Source organism: Halichoerus grypus, chromosome 1, assembly GCF_964656455.1.
Source record: "Halichoerus grypus chromosome 1, mHalGry1.hap1.1, whole genome shotgun sequence".
Classification (NCBI taxonomy): domain Eukaryota; kingdom Metazoa; phylum Chordata; class Mammalia; order Carnivora; family Phocidae; genus Halichoerus; species Halichoerus grypus.
In genome coordinates, this window is record NC_135712.1 from 159946866 (window position 1) to 159962442 (window position 15577).

The 15577-nt window shown below is 48.5% G+C and overlaps 1 protein-coding gene across 2 annotated transcripts in view; it reads right to left on the bottom strand.

Annotated features, from left to right (window-relative positions):
* MGLL (monoglyceride lipase) overlaps positions 1-7239 on the bottom strand; it is a 114274-nt gene extending 107035 nt beyond the window's left edge. The window contains exons 1-2 of one of the 2 annotated variants that reach the window (XM_036078514.2): positions 7086-7239; positions 5663-5807 (exon numbers count right to left, since the gene is read on the bottom strand). In XM_036078514.2, coding sequence (XP_035934407.1) covers positions 5663-5787 — 125 coding nt within the window. In that variant the 5' untranslated portion in view covers positions 5788-5807; positions 7086-7239. Of the gene's footprint in view, positions 1-5662; positions 5808-6282; positions 6438-7085 lie in introns of those variants that run through there. The other variant, XM_036078515.2, reaches the window with a different exon arrangement.
* Between the last annotated feature and the right edge of the window lie 8338 nt (positions 7240-15577).

Here is a 15577-nt window from a genome sequence, read left to right on the forward strand (position 1 = left end):
CCCAGCTGTTTCCTATCTCTAGGGGCTTGCCACATCACATCACAATTATCCATGTGTTCGCCTACCCCCACCCCTACATCAAACAAAGCGGTCTTTGCCACCCTCTCCCCACCCTGGTGCCCAACACAATGCCTTGAGCATGTAGACGTCAATAACTAAACGTTGGCCGAACGGGCTGGTTGAATGGGAGCGTGACTGTGGCTGAGCAAGAAGAGCAGGGAGGTGAGCCCTAACAGCCTGTCTTGTTACAGAGGCTTCCGAAGAGCCCAAGAGCTATGCTAGCGCCTTACAGCTAGGGGGCAGGTCTCAGGGGCTGGGCGTGGGGGGAGCTGGACTGTCCTCACACCCATGGAGACCAACAGAATGGAGTTCAAAATGGCTCCTTGTAGGGACAAAGAAGGGATGTGATCTGGTCCACCCTGAGGATGTAGCAACCAAAGGTAAGTGATGCAGTGACACCTAGTCCCGCAGGTGGCAGGAGTTCAGAGTGGGGAGAGGTCATGAGAGCTGCAGGAGGCAGCAGGGGACATACGAGGAGGCGGAAACACTCAAAGCTATAAGCAGAACTCATGGAATCTTGCCCAGAACACGCGATTAATGCCCTAGGCTGGGGGCAGGGACAGGGACACTAAATAACTGACTTACAACCTGGTTAGAAAACTGAAGGGGGAGGGGAGCACAGGAAAAGCCAGTCTGATCTATGAGAACAAAATTCCAGAAGGCAATAGGGATCAAAATTATGTCCAGCCAGATGGTGGAGACGCTGCATCCCCAGGGTCCGGATCCAGTTGGCTGGGAGGAGCCCTTATCTTCTGGGGCCACTGGCGCCACGCCCAAGGGGCTGGTGGTTGATGTGAGGAGGACATTATGAGGGTGGCAGGAAGGGAGTATGTTTTGTAACGTTTAAATATATCCCAGCTTTGAGGAATCACTTCTTCTCCAGGTAAATTTGCATAGGTGGGAGGAATTGTCCTAAAGCGGCATTGCCCAAAATTGCGGCTACAGGTTGTGAAGGCTTCGTGGAGAAAGGGATCAGTGCGACCCAGGGCAGAGGTAGAGGATGTCAGCTGAGCCCCTCTCTGGGGAATAAGGGATAAGGAGAGGAGTAGCGGGAGCAGGGACCTGGGTTTATTGATTCTAGATCCACTAACAATGGCCAAGGCTAAGAACTTGGGGAGGTTCCAGAACCGATGCCACGTGACCCTCGTTAGTCCCTTTCCTGCCATATGCCCCATTTCCAGCCTCCACACCATGTCACCAAGAGGAAAGTCCTGAAAACCGCACCAACTGCGCACCACCTCGGATGCAGCCCAGACTGGTGGAACGGCGGGGGGAGAGGCGGTGGCTCCCACGTGCGGGCGTGGCTGCGGGGTGACTGGTGGCGAAAAGCCAGGTTACTGAGACTGAAGTCAGACGCCAGAAAGCAAAGAGCACAAAGCCAGAAAGGTCTGGAGAAGGAACTCCAGGGGCTTCTGTTCTGGAAGGTCTCTGAAAATGTAGGGGAATTTGGAACAAAATGCTAAATGAAATTTTCAAAAATGAGTCCCTTGTGAATTCCAGCAAGTCTCCAGGGAGGGTGTGTGCATTGGGACCTCTGCGAGTGAGGGACAAGGGACAACCACACTTTGGAACAGCTCCCCTAATAGACCAGTTGTTATCACCATGGAAGCTAGAGACAGGAACACTTGTCAGCTCTTCAGAGCTGAGGGGCTGCCCAGAGACCAAGTGCATGGAGGGAAGTATCAGCTTTAAAGAAAGATGAAGGGCACCGACGTATGTAGCCAACACACGCCCACTGCGGATAATCAGGCCAACACGCTGTGGCCCAGGTCTAGAACTAGGCATCTGCTGGGGACCGCAGCTGCACCATCACACAGTTGCAGGGGGCCCCCTGGCCCTCCTCATCACACAGAATCAAAGGAAGCCTTGAAATCCTCACACTGAGTATGGTTTCCGAGCACGTGGGGCAGGCGCACCTTCACTGTTCTGAGCGTGGCGGGGTAACATGCTGAAGCTGACGTTTAATGTTGTCCTTTAATAGACTAAGGGTCACATGGCAGACTGAATGCAAAGGGGCTAAATGCTACTCCAGTGCACAGGAGCTCACAAGGCAACCCAAGCCCCACCGGGCGGAGGGGCAGGGGGCTGTCTCTGTCTCCCTGCTGACATCAGGGCTGGAAATGTGCTGAAGAACCGGTATCGTCAAAGTCCGAGATACCGCATCTGGATAAAGCATCCACGCCCCCCAGGGCCTCCCAAGATTTTTGGTTTCCAAACGATCCGTATCTTTCATCTATTTCCCACTTCCAGTAAATATGAGCAAACGATTAGGGAGAATTCATTATTCTTTTACTCTTTACTGCAGGGTGAAGTGATCTTCAACCTTAATGAGAAATGCAAGAATTGATCAGGAAGACGCTACTTAAAAAGACGAAGGTCTGTCTTTCTCAGTGGTGCATTAAGAGCAACTGACTTGGAGCCAGAGGGTTCTGAACTGAATCCAGCTACGCTAGCTGGGTCATCTTGGGCCTGTTCTCCCATGTGTAGAATGGAAAGAGTCATGGTAACATTTACCTCACAGGTTGATGTGAGGTCCAGATGAGATCGTGTGTGTAGACAGTCGAATCCAGACCCCAGAACATATTTGATACTCCATTAATATGAGAAACTCAACTGATATAATCCTGCTCTACCTTAAGTATAACATTTGTTATCACAGGAAATAACACCAGAGGAGCATGAATTTGCCTTGACACTGCCAAACGTAGGCTTAAAAATCTCTGGCACATGGGGCGCCTGGGTTGCTCAGTCGTTAAGCATCTGCCTTCGGCTCAGGTCATGATCCCAGGGTCCTGGGATCAAGCCCCGCATCGGGCTTCCAGCTCAGCCGGAAGTCTGCTTCTCCCTCTCCCACTCCCCCTGCTTGTGTTCCCTCTCTCGCTGTGTCTCTCTCTGTCAAATAAATAAATAAATAAATCTTAAAAAAAAAAAAAAAATCTCTGGCACAAAATGATTCAAGGCTGAGCCTCTGGCCTGCTATATTAAAAACAGCGTCGTGTTTGGACACACTCGTTAGAATGACGATCCCAAGAAATGCTTTCTTCTTTCTCAGGGTCCAGTTCGAGAGGCTGGCATTTATAAAGACATCATCTGTTTCCATAAGCAGGTTAGGCCAGTTTCCCAGCTGTGGCTGACACCTGTGACCCAGTGTTGCTCTGAGCCACCTGCAGGGCTGGTGTTAGGGCCCAGCAAGTCCTGTGAGAGCAGAAAGTTCCAGGTGCTCTGAGGCAGGCCCCAGGAGCTGGAGGCAACTCGCTGACCATAAAACCAATGCAAAGCAGTGCAACCAAGAGGGGTGCACACAGACCCTCTGTGTAAGGTGACACCTGGGGTGGCTTCGGAGGTCTCAAGGTCCTCTGGGAGAAAGATTTTTTTTTTTAATGGAGCAGAGTGGAAGGACAGAGAGAAGGTGACATTTGTCTGGGTTTTCCCCACAGACGGTAGAACAGAGAAGGCCCTGAGCTTAACCGGGAAAGGGCCTTGAGGACATTCCCCAGAGGGTACAGACTGAGGCCAGTGGTGACCTGCTGTCCCCTCCCCCGTCCTGAAAGCAACGGGCAACAGTGCTGAAACTCCACAGTGGAGATGTTGCAGAGCGCACAGGAAGGCAGGGCTGCACAATAGCTGCTGGCTGCCCGAGCAGCTGCTCTCAGTTATTAAGACATGGACATGTTCTCATAGCAGTTGGTATAAACCTCTGCCTTGAGGCCCTCACCACTCCCCATCACTCTGGCTGCCATGATCCCTCCTCCAGGAAGCCCTAGCCCCCCTCAAGATCCAGAGATGCCACCACAGGGTTAGCACCTGCCACAGGGGACCTCCCAGAATTTCTGATTGGTCAGGACTGCTGGTGAAATGGTTTGAAGATCACCCCTGACATTGGCCCCAACTCCCTACGATCTGCATCATCTCCATGGAGTAGAGGCAGAGTAGATGGGGGGTGGCCCCTCCCCCAGTCACATTTCTCTCCCAACTCCCAGGACCCAACTGCCTCAGCCACCCACCTACTTTCTTACTGCCATCGGCAACCACTACAACGCAAACCCTGACTTCCCAGAGACAGCTCAGTTCAAACTACGGGGTGTGGGGGTGTTGCTGCTTCTAAGTGGAGCAAAAGCTAAGGAGCAGACAGAATTCCCCACAGCACCACGTCAGCGTGGAGATTGTGAAAACCATTCACGGCCAAGGAAGGGCAGCCAATTCGGCCATTCCCGACCCACTCGCCCACCGCCCTGCGAGGCCCCAGCCAGACACGCAAGGCCCTCCTTATTTCATTGACCTCGAACTAAGATGGCCTCCCCACTCAACCAAGGAAAGCTCCCAAAGTCCGGGACCTGGACATTAAAAATGTGTACTTCCAATTCTTTGTCCTCTTTTTGTAAATTGATCAAATAATGCACCACATACCACAAAGTTCTTAAAAATTGAACTGAGAATATGCAATTCTACAGCCAGTTAAGTCAGAGTGGAGAATAAGTCAGAATGGAGAATTAATGATAATGCTTGACAACCCTTTCTCTCCCTCCCTCCCCCTCTCTCTCCCCACCCCCAGCTTCCTCCCTCCTTCCTTCCCTCCCTTCCCCACTCTCTCCATCTGACACGTATGCAGACATACACACTCTCTTCTCGAGGAAATCTTCAAGAAAGGTATTGCCAGAACAGGTAGGAATTATTACCAGTCCATTATGAGAGCCAGTTTACAGCTGCCCTGAAGCTATGATTTAAACCAGGTCTTTAAAAGTCCCCATCTCTGTGTTTTTAATGGGCAGCTACCTGGATTACCTTGTTGAAAATATAGGAGAGACTCTCTGGCTGTGCTAGGGTCAGGTGATTACTGAAACACAAAGAGAGACATAATCCACATTAGACCGTGTCCCCTAGGAGACCAGAGGCCTTCGAGGCAGGTAAAATATCCATGGGACAGGAGATGCTCACCCGTCACCAGGCCAATTGGTTACCACAAATAATTTCTTTCCCTGAATAACACAAACAAGCAGGGTTTTCCCTATTTTGCACAAGAGGAGGGGAGCAGCCGGAGACCAGCTGTCTGATGGTGTATAGTCCCAACGCCTGTTTCTAATAGCAAGACAAATCCTTGATGGAAAATGTACAAAGTAATTGAGCTGGCAAGAAATCAGAAGGAAATACCCAGGCCCCTTTCTTCCTAGTTGTACATGTATGAGACCTCTGAAGCTCATAATCAAGCAGGAAAGAGAACGAAGATTACTCTATTGATACAGTTTTGATTTTCTTATCTGCTTAGGTGGCTTTCTGGAGTTGTTGGGTTTGATTTTTAAAGGAATGCCTGTACCACAGGAAATCAATTTCAGTACAAAAAATAAAGTCATGTGGAATTTTTGAACACTGCCATACGGTGGAATCCGTATCCTGGTTGTTATAATGAAAATAGAACTCCTGCTTCTTAATTAAAAAAAAAAAAAAAAGATCAAGTATAAATCTCAGCTTTGTTAGCACTGCTGTGCCTGACGTGAAGTAGGTCATGAAGAAAGTGGCCCCAGAGGAGATGCTACATGAAGAAGGAGGAGAGGCAGGTGAGAATGTGCCCGTGTGCATCTGGGGCAGCACTGTGGGCCAGACTTACTTGGGTGTGCCCGTCGGCTTCCAGTACCTGCAGAAGAGGTACTGTCCGTCGGCATTGACCAGGTGAGGCAGGTCCTGGTATGGAACGCTCTGCGGGGTCTGCCTGGGAGAACTTTCCTCCGGCATTCTGAAAGGATCTGCAAGTCCTTGAAAGAAAAGAGGACATATTTCAAAGTCAGAAATATGGCAAAACACATAGAGATGGGGAGAAAAGCCTTGTTTGGTGTCAGTAATATTTTTTAAGCAGTTAAAAAAAAACAAAAAACCCTCCATTTCAAAGATTTTTAAAAACCCATATATTTCTTGCAATCTCTCCGAGACTGAAAAATCCCATTTGTTCTTAGGAAAATGCTCACTTTATTTTTTAAGTGCCTCATTACAGCTTTTTCCCCCTTCCCATCTGTGTTTATTTTAAATCATTTCAGGAAACTTCATCTTAAAGACTATTTTAGCTGTAATCAAGTGGAAATTACAGTCAGCTCTGTGGGTATAAAGACCCAGCTGCAAGAAGACCCATCTATCTTAAAATCCCCAAGGAAGTTTCAAAGGGGCACAATAATGAGGTGGATGATACTCCAATTAATTCCTCCTGTCTGAAATTCCAAAGATTCCATGACAAACCTGTTTCCATCATGTCCTGGTTTTTGCATTCCACAACCACGACAGCATGAAGGATCAGAGCCAGGCAAATAAGGGCTGTTCCCTCAGCTCGGCCGTCACAGGGCAGCATTCAAGCAGCTCCCGAGCCCCTGTCCCCTACCCCGCGCCCTGCCCCCAGAGCCTGCCTTTCGGGCTTTAGGGGTGCGGAGCCCGGGAGCCTGCTACCAGCTCGCACTGACAAGCTCCCCGGGGCTCCCCTCCTTCCCCAGGGGCGGGGGAACAGGCGCCTGAGATGCCCCACTACTAGTTTAGGTCATTACTTTCCTTGCACAAACCGATGGAGGGGTTCGGGGACGAGAGGGGCTCGCGAGCCCCGGGAAACTGGGAAACTAGCTCCGCGCACACCGAGGCACCTCGCACACGCACAAATGCGGGTCCCCGAGGCAAAGTCACCCCCGAGGCTCCTGACAAACTTTGCTTCCTGCCTGTCTCCGACAGCGCAGGGAATGGAGCCCTGCAGCTGTCACTGGGAAAGCCACCGGAAAAACCAGGAGACTTCGCCGGGCGTGTGCACGGGGACGGCGGGGACCGGGAAGATGGAGTTGACGGGGACAAGTTGGTTTGGGGGCTGGTGCGAGGGAGCAGGGGAGGGCGCGCGCACACACGCGCACACACAGACACGCGCACCACAGACACGCGCGCACACACGCGCGCGCACCAGGGGGCGCGGGAGCCCACGCCGAGCGCGCGGGGGACCCCCGAGGCTGCTCCCCACCCCTGGGGACGGCACTTGCTGGCTGGGGCGGGGGCCGGGAGGCAGTTACCGGGGCCACAAGCGCCGCTGTCGCGTTCCCCGAGCGCCGCGGGTCCTCGTCTGCGGCGGGCCGGTGCCGGGCCAAGCTGCGCGCCGCCGGCTCCGCGGCGACAGGGCGCGGCGTCTGCGCTGCCACTTTATCCCCGGGCCGGCTCGGCGGCGGGGGCGGCCCGAGGTGGGTGGGGACGCGCGGGACAGGCGGGCGGTGCGGAGAGGCGGCGCCCGGGGCCCACGTGTGCCCGGCCCGCGGGGAGGAGCTGGGGGCACAGCCCGCGGACCCGGCCACGCGCTCCTCCCCGCCCGACCTCGCGGGAGGCCGCGCCCCGGGGTGGCGGCCTGGGGACCGTCACGAGGCCTGGAACCCAGCCGGGCTCACCCGAGTGTCAGCGCGGCAGGACTCGCCACACCCACGCGCAACACACCTAGCGCACACAGACCCACGTAGGGACACAAACGCACACCACACACACAGACAGCAAACGGACTACATGCGTGCACAGACCCACACCCAGATACTACACGTACAGACACAGAAAACACACATGCAGATGCTACATGTTCACAAGGACACACACCACACATGCAGGCATGCATAGACGTCCCCACAGATACACACGCATGGACACATGGGGACGCACAAACAACATACCACACGCACAGACACACAAACGCATACATACTCAATATACAAAGCAGACACGCGACATCCACAGAGATACACAAACCCACATAGGCACACATAGAAAGGAACACAGAGTGACACACTCATGCACACAGACACCCATAGACCTCCCCAAGCATACAAACATGACATGCACATATGGGCAGACAGTCATATCGTGCGCGCACGCGCGCGCGCGCGCGCACACACACACACACACACACACACTCATATACAGACATATTCACGCCCCCCCAGAGAGACACACATGGTCAGACACACACATAAAAAGCTGGGGTGGGGGTGCACAGCTCCCCAGGAGGTAGGGTAGAGGCAGACTGGTGTAGGCCTTGTCCCTCTACTTCCATCCCCAGCAACCTTCCCCAGGTCCCAGGAGGTGGGCCCCCAAAGGAAATCTCTGGGGCATCTACACAGGCCAGGGACAGGTCTGAACAGTGTCCGGTACAACTAGCAGTGTAGCTTAGAGTCCAGATCACCTGTTCTAGCTCCTCCGTCCTGTGGGCCTTAATCTCCTCACCTGTAGCCTGGGTACAATACCTGTGTCCCCAAGGAGTGTGACAAATGTCCCCAGCTCACACTGACCTCAGCTGGCCTTTGTGCCTTTCCTTCTTTCACAAATAACTTTACACCATAGCAATGTTGAAAAGAACTGCTGTCCTCCAGAAACTGGTATCTCAATGTCACATTGTATGAGTGCAGGGGGCCCAGGCTGCTGAGAGCCTGTGATCTAACTTAAGAAGTAAAACGATAGCCTTTGAGAAGCTATGAGTTTTAAGTGCGGCCCGGTGGCTCAGCCAGCTCTCTGGCCTCAAGCAGTTCACCAGGCCCGGGACAGAGAAGGGGTAGCTAAATGACTTCTCCGAGGGGCAGTGTACAACATCCGTGCAGGACGTGTCTAGACGCGTCTAGAGGCAGCAGCCCTGGTGCAGGGAGCCGGGGGCGGGCCTTCAAGCTGGCCCTGCTAAGTACATTGTATTTACTTGGAAGGCAATTTCTTCAAGGCGGGGCAATTGGGGATCTGATACGGGTCGAGGGGGCCCAGAGCCCACCAGTCTACCTTGGATGCTGCCGTTGTTTCGTTTTTTTCCAGCTCCAACATTCCAAAACTTTAAATAGACAGTGTGAAAGTTTGAAGGGCAGATTTTGTTGAAGTTGTCGCAGAACCTCCCTAGAGATGGTGGTACAGAGTTTGAAGATTTGCTTGCTCGGTTACCAGCATAAATGAGAGCGCGGTGTGCCGTCAGCAGGTTGGCAAACCGGGAGTTAAGAGATTGAGACTGTGCTGTTGTATATCTGGCTTTTCTTTTTTTTTCTAAATAAACGTTTTATTTTGAGATACTGGTAGATTCACATGCAGTTGGTAACAAATAATACAGAGAAATGCTGTGTGTCCTTTACCCACTTTCCCCCAATGGTAACATCTTGGGAAACCGTAAGACAGTATCACAACCAGGATATTGACATTGATACAGTCAAGATGCAGAACGTTCCAGAACATTGTGCTGCGCTTTTGTAGCCCACCCCCATTTCCTTCATAATCCTTGGCAGGTGCTAATTTGTTCTCTGTTTCCAAAATTTTCTCATTTCGAGAACTTTTTATGACTTGAATCACACAGTATGTGACCTTTTAGGATTCACTGTTTTTGTTTAACATTTCTGGGTGGTTGTGTGTAGCATTCTAGGGTGTGGATGAACCACACAGTTCGTTGAGAGACTTTTGGGTCATTACCCCTATGGGCTATCACAAATAAAATTGCTTTCGGCACTCGTGTAGAGGTTTTTGTGTGAACACGAGTCTTCATTTCCCAGGAGGGTAATTGCTGGGCCATATGGAAATTGCATGTTGTTTAAGATGCGATGTGTTCCAGAGTGGCCATGCCATTTCACATGCCCATCCGGAATGTGTGAGAGATCCAGTTTCTCAGCATCCTTGTTAGCATTCAGTGTTGTCTCTCTTTCTTTCCTTTAGCCTTGACCACCCCACTGTCTTTTCTCCTCCTCTCCCTCTGGGACTCGATGATCCGATGTTAGATCTCTTGTTATAGTCCCATAGGTCTCTGAGGCTCTCTTCATTTGTTTTCCTGTCTATTTTCTCTCTGTTGTCCAGATGGGGTAATTTCTAGTGCCCTGTCTTCCAGTTCACCGCAGTGTTGGATGTGTTGAGCACGAGGTGCTTGTAGGGGAGGCTGGATTTGTGGGTCTCGAACTGAAGAGAACAGTCAGGCCAGAGACGTGGGAGTTGGCCCAGAAATGATCCTGGCATCCGTGGGATGGAGCACACTCACCTCAGGAGAGTGGGCAGGCAGAGGTACAGCTTGGCAGCCTGCGCACTGCATCTGGTCCGAGGAGGTTGAGATTGGCCGTTGCTGTGCTTTCAAAATATTTGAATTACTAGCCAACATTCCATGTGATAGTGCTGGTGTCTGGATTTCCTCTAAAAGACCAAAAGCCTGGCAATATGGGGCCACATTTGTGCCTGACAGTGGTCAGCATTGTGGCTGGATGGAAGCTGCCCTCTTCGGGTGGTGCATGCATCTGCCTGCCTGCCAGCCCCTCTGCTACACCCCCCTAAAGAAAAACTAACTCTCCAAATTGATTCTGTGAGGCCAGCATTACGCTGATACTAAAACCAGATAAAGACAATACAAAAAAGAGAACTATAGGCCAATATCTCTGATGAATATAAGTGCAAAACTCCTCAATAAAATATTAGCAAACCGAATCCAACAATACATTAAAAAGAATCATTCACCATGATCAAGTGGGCTTTATTCCCAGGTTGCAAGGGTGGTTCAATATTTGCAAATCAGTCAATGTGACACATCAATAAGACAAAGGATAAAAACCATATGACCACTTCAATAGATACAGAAAAAACATTTGACAAAGTACGACATCCATTCATGATAAAAACCCTCCACACAGCAGGTTTAGAGGGAACATACCTCAATATAATAAAGGCCATGCATACATGAAAAACCCACAGCTAACATCATATACAATGGGGAAAAACTGAGAGCTTTTTCCCTAAGGTCAGGAACAAGACCAGGATGTCTACTCTTACCACTTTTATTCAACATAGTACTGGAAGTCCTAGCCACAGCAATCAGACAAGAAAAAGGAATAATCCAAATTGGTAAGGAAGAAGTAAAACTTTCACTATTTGCAGATGGCATGATACTATATATAGAAAACCCTAAGTACTCCACCAAAAAACTACTAGAATTTAGTAAGGTCACAGGATACAAAATCAATGCACAGAAATCCATTGTATTTCTATACACTGATAATGAAGCAACAAAAAGAGAAATCAAGAAAGCAACCCCATTTACAGTTGCACCAATAAAATAAAGTAAAATAAAATAAAATAAAATACCTAGGAATAAACTTAACCAAGGAGGTAAAAGACCAGTACTCTGAACACTATAAAACATTAATGAAGAAATTGAAGACAACACAAACAAATGGAAAGATATTCCATGCTCATGGATTAGAAGAACAAATATTGCTAAAATGTTTATACTACCCAGAGCAATCTACAGATTTAATGCAATTCCTGTCAAAATAGCAACAGCATTTTTCACAGAACTAGAACAAACAATCCTAAAATTTATATGGAATCACGAAAGACCCTGAATAGCCAAAACAATCTTGAGAAAGAGAAACAAGGCTGGAGGTATAACAATTCCAGATTTCAAGTTATACTACAAAGCTGTAGTGATCAAGATAGTATGTTACTGGCACAAAAATAGACACATAGATCAATAGAACAGGATAGAAAGCTCAGAAACAAACCCATGATTATATGGCCAATTAATCTCCAACACATGAGGCAAGAATATGCAGTGGGAAAAAAACAGTCTCTTCAACAAATGGTGTTGGGAAAACCGGACAGCCATGCAAAAGAATGAAACTGGACCACTTTCTTACACCATACACAAAAATAAAGTCAAAATGGATTAAAGCCCTAAATGGAGATCCGAAATCATAAAAATCCTTGAAGAGAGCACAAGCAGGAACTTCTCTGACATCAGCCATACCAACATTTTTCTAGATAGGTCTCCTGAGGCAAAGGAAATGAAAGCAAAAATAAACTATTGGGACTATATCAAAATAAAAACTTCTGCACAGTGAAGGCAACAATTAAGAAAACTAAAAGACAACCTACAGAATGGGAGAAAATATTTGCAAACGACATATCTGATAAAGGGTTAGTATCCAAAACATATAAAGAACTTATACAACTCAACACCCCCAAATCAAATAATCTGATTAAAATGGGCAGAAGACATGAACAGACATTTCTGCAAAGAAGATATCCAGATGGCCAACAGACACATGAGAAGATGCTCAACATCACTCATCATCAGGGAAATGTAAGTCAAAACTACAATGAATATCACCTCATACCTGTCAGAGTGGCTAAAATCAAAAACACAAACAACAAGTGTTGGCTAGGATGTGGAGAAAAAGGAACATTTGTGCACTGTTGGTGGGGCAACAACCAACAAAATTGGGGCAGCCACTGTGGAAAACAGTAAAGAAGCTTCTCAAAACGTTACCCTATGATCCGGTAATCACACTACTACATATTTACCCAAAGAATTAAAAAACACTAATTCAGAGGGATACATGCATCCCTATGTTTATAGCAGCATTATTGACAATAGCCAAGATAAGGAAGCTGCCCAAGTGTCCAACAATTGGGGATGAAGGGATAAAGAAGATGTGATATATATATATGTGTGTGTATGTATATATATGTATACACATACATATATATACATACACAATGGAATATTATTCAACCATAAAAAGAGTGAAATCTTGCCATTTGCAATGACATGGATGGAGCTAGAGAGTATAATGTTAAGCGAAATCAGTCAGAGAACGACAAATACCACATGATCTCGCTCATATGTGGAATTTAAGAAACAAAACAAACAAGCAAAGGGGAAAAAGAGAGAGAGAGGCAAACCAAAAAACAGGCTCCATAACTATAGAGAACACACTGATGGTTACAAGAGTGGAGGTGGGTGGGGGGATGGCTGAAATAGGTGATGGGGATTAAGGAGGGCACTTGTTGTGATGAGCAGGGGGTGATGTATGGAAGTGTTGAATCACCATATTGTACACCTTAAACAAATATAACACTGTATGTTAACGATACTGGAAGCAAAATTCAAAAGAACAATTAAAAAGCTAACCCTTGAGTGTCTGATTTGTTTCACTGGGTCAGAACATGGGGAAGGGGGTAGGTTTTGGAGGTGGTCGATGAGGTGCTATGTGTAGTTCTGGACTTTTGGCCTCTCTGGGACATCCAAGCCAAAGCCTGATGGGTAATAGCCGACACAGTAGGAGAGTCGGGACAGAGGTGAGGGCCTGGAAGTAAGTGGTACTTGATGTCATGGGAATGGATTCAATTGCCCAGGAACCATGAACTTGGGGGGGCTGGGGAGAAGTGAACCCAGGAGAGATCCTTGTGAGGAGAAGGAGGAGGATGGGGACAGGGAGAGTTTGCCAAGGTGACAGAAACAGAAGAAGATTACTTGGAAGGTGTATTTCACAGAATCTAAAGGTACAGCATGTTGTAAGAAGGACCAACAGGGCCAAATGCTATTCAGACGTCAAACAAGAGGACTAGAATGGGTTCAAGAGATTTAATGACAAGGAGGTCATTTGTAACCTTGGAGAGAACCCAGTTCATGGATTAACTAGGACAGAAGACAGTCTACACTGAGCTATGACGTGGGTCGAAAGTAAGTGGAGACAACTCTTTCAAGAAGTTTTGTGTGAAGAAGAGGTAGTGTTACGTGGTGGCGAAGTCTGTGCATTTTGGAGCCAGACAACCTGGATTCAATTCCCGGCTCTGGTGACTTGAACTACACAATCTTGGGCGATTGGTTTACCTTCTTTATGCCTCTGCCAAAGGAGGATAATTAAGAATCCTGTCTAGCTCGTGAGACTGACTGGGATAGAGCAGGTTAGTTGCTTAGCACGACGCCTGGCATAGGGTAGGCAGGGTGTGAGACCATGTCACCGTTGTTAAGTGAAGGGACTTTATGCATGTGTGAGAAGTTCCCATGAGAACCAGAGTTAACAGTGAATGGTGAGTCTCCTGCCCCCTCCTGGACCCTGGTTCCTGTCCCCAGAGGCAACCACCTGGCAGGTTCTTGTTTGGTTTTCTGTAGGTGCCCTGAGGTCTGAGGAGAGTGGAACATGCCAGAAATACCTTGAGGAGGAAGGGAGAAAGTAAGAAGCAAGGACATCAGAGGGGAGTAACGGCATCTCTGCTGGCTCCACGCTGCTGGGCTTCTCGAAGAGGGGGGACCAAACTGTTGAGTGTGGGTGTTAAGGATAGGGCTTGAGAAACATCTCCTCAGGGGAGTGAGAAGGTCTGTTGTCCCAGGGGCCCCAGTGAAAGGCCATTTGCATTGTGACTTTGCAGGTTTCCACTATCTCTAGGTAGACAGAGTCAGAACTGAGTTAGATCATAGGACACCCAACTGATGTCACGGACTTGTCTGGTGTGGGGAAAACCCCACATGTTTGGTGACCAGGAGCGCCAGAAGGGAAGTGTTCTGTGTAAAAGTAAAGGAGACGCTACCGTAGAGAACTGGGTTTTCCCCTACTCAGGATGACTACTGGGTTTTTCCAAAATAAAGAGAAAGGAAAAAAGAAACACTTTGTAATCTATACAATACCTACGAAAAAGAATTTACTGGAGGACAGAACCAACAAAGTCATGAACCCAGTGCTGTTACAGAGAGGTCATAAATATCCTTAATGTTGCTGTGACAAGGTGTGTTGATTCTGTTGTTCCGTCTTATTGAAAGTGGCTGAAATAGGTGATGGGGATTAAGGAGGGGGATTAAGGAGCAGGGGGTGATGTATGGAAGTGTTGAATCACCATTTACAACCATTGTAAACAAATGGTTGTAAAACAAATGGTTGTAAAAATTTTCCCCAAATCATTTCTGCCTTGGCCCCTTTCCCTATTTTTTCCATAAAAAAGTTCCTTCTTCATAAATTCTTCCTGTAGGGGCACCTGGGTGGGTCAGTTGGCTAAGTGTCTACCTTCAGCTCAGGTCATGATCTCAGGGTCCTGGGATCGAGTCCCACTTTGGGCTCCCTGCTCAGTGGGGAGTCTGCTTCTCCCTCTCCCTATGCCCCTCCCCGCCCCTTGTGATTTCTCTTTCTTTCAAATAAATACACAATCGTAAAAAAATTAAAAAATAAATAAAAATAAATTCTTCCTGTAGAGATTTGGGGCCCCTGATCTCCATGGTTAAGAGAGGGCTGCTGGGTATTAAATGTGAAATAAGTTCTAACACCAGTGTGGGTGCAGGAAAGTTCCGGAAAGTTGCCTCTGCCCTCCGTCTATACTTGCACATCAATGGAAGAGTAATGTCATTAGAAGAGATCATTCCAGAATGGCAGGTGTGGCAGTCAAGGCACTTTCCTGCCTTGCCTTGACCACTAGGAATCATGCAGGAAAAACAAAACGGAATTTTTGATCCTTTTAGTGTGGTTCCCACAGAAGTTGCATCCGTTGGAATCAAAATAGGAACGTAAATGAATATAGGTGCCCCCATTGCCTCCCTGTGGGAGGGCCCTCACATGGGATTTTGCAGTTGAGGAAACCGCACCAGTCCCTTTCCTTGCCCAAGGCTGTGTGTGGGGAAGTGGCCCAGCCAACCTCTAGACCCGATCCATCCACCTCCTATGTTCTGTCCTTTGCCGCAGGCTGCTGTGTAAACCCAGGCTGCTAGGGAAAATGGATGTAGGTGTTCAACATTCAAGGGTTAAATAACATTCAG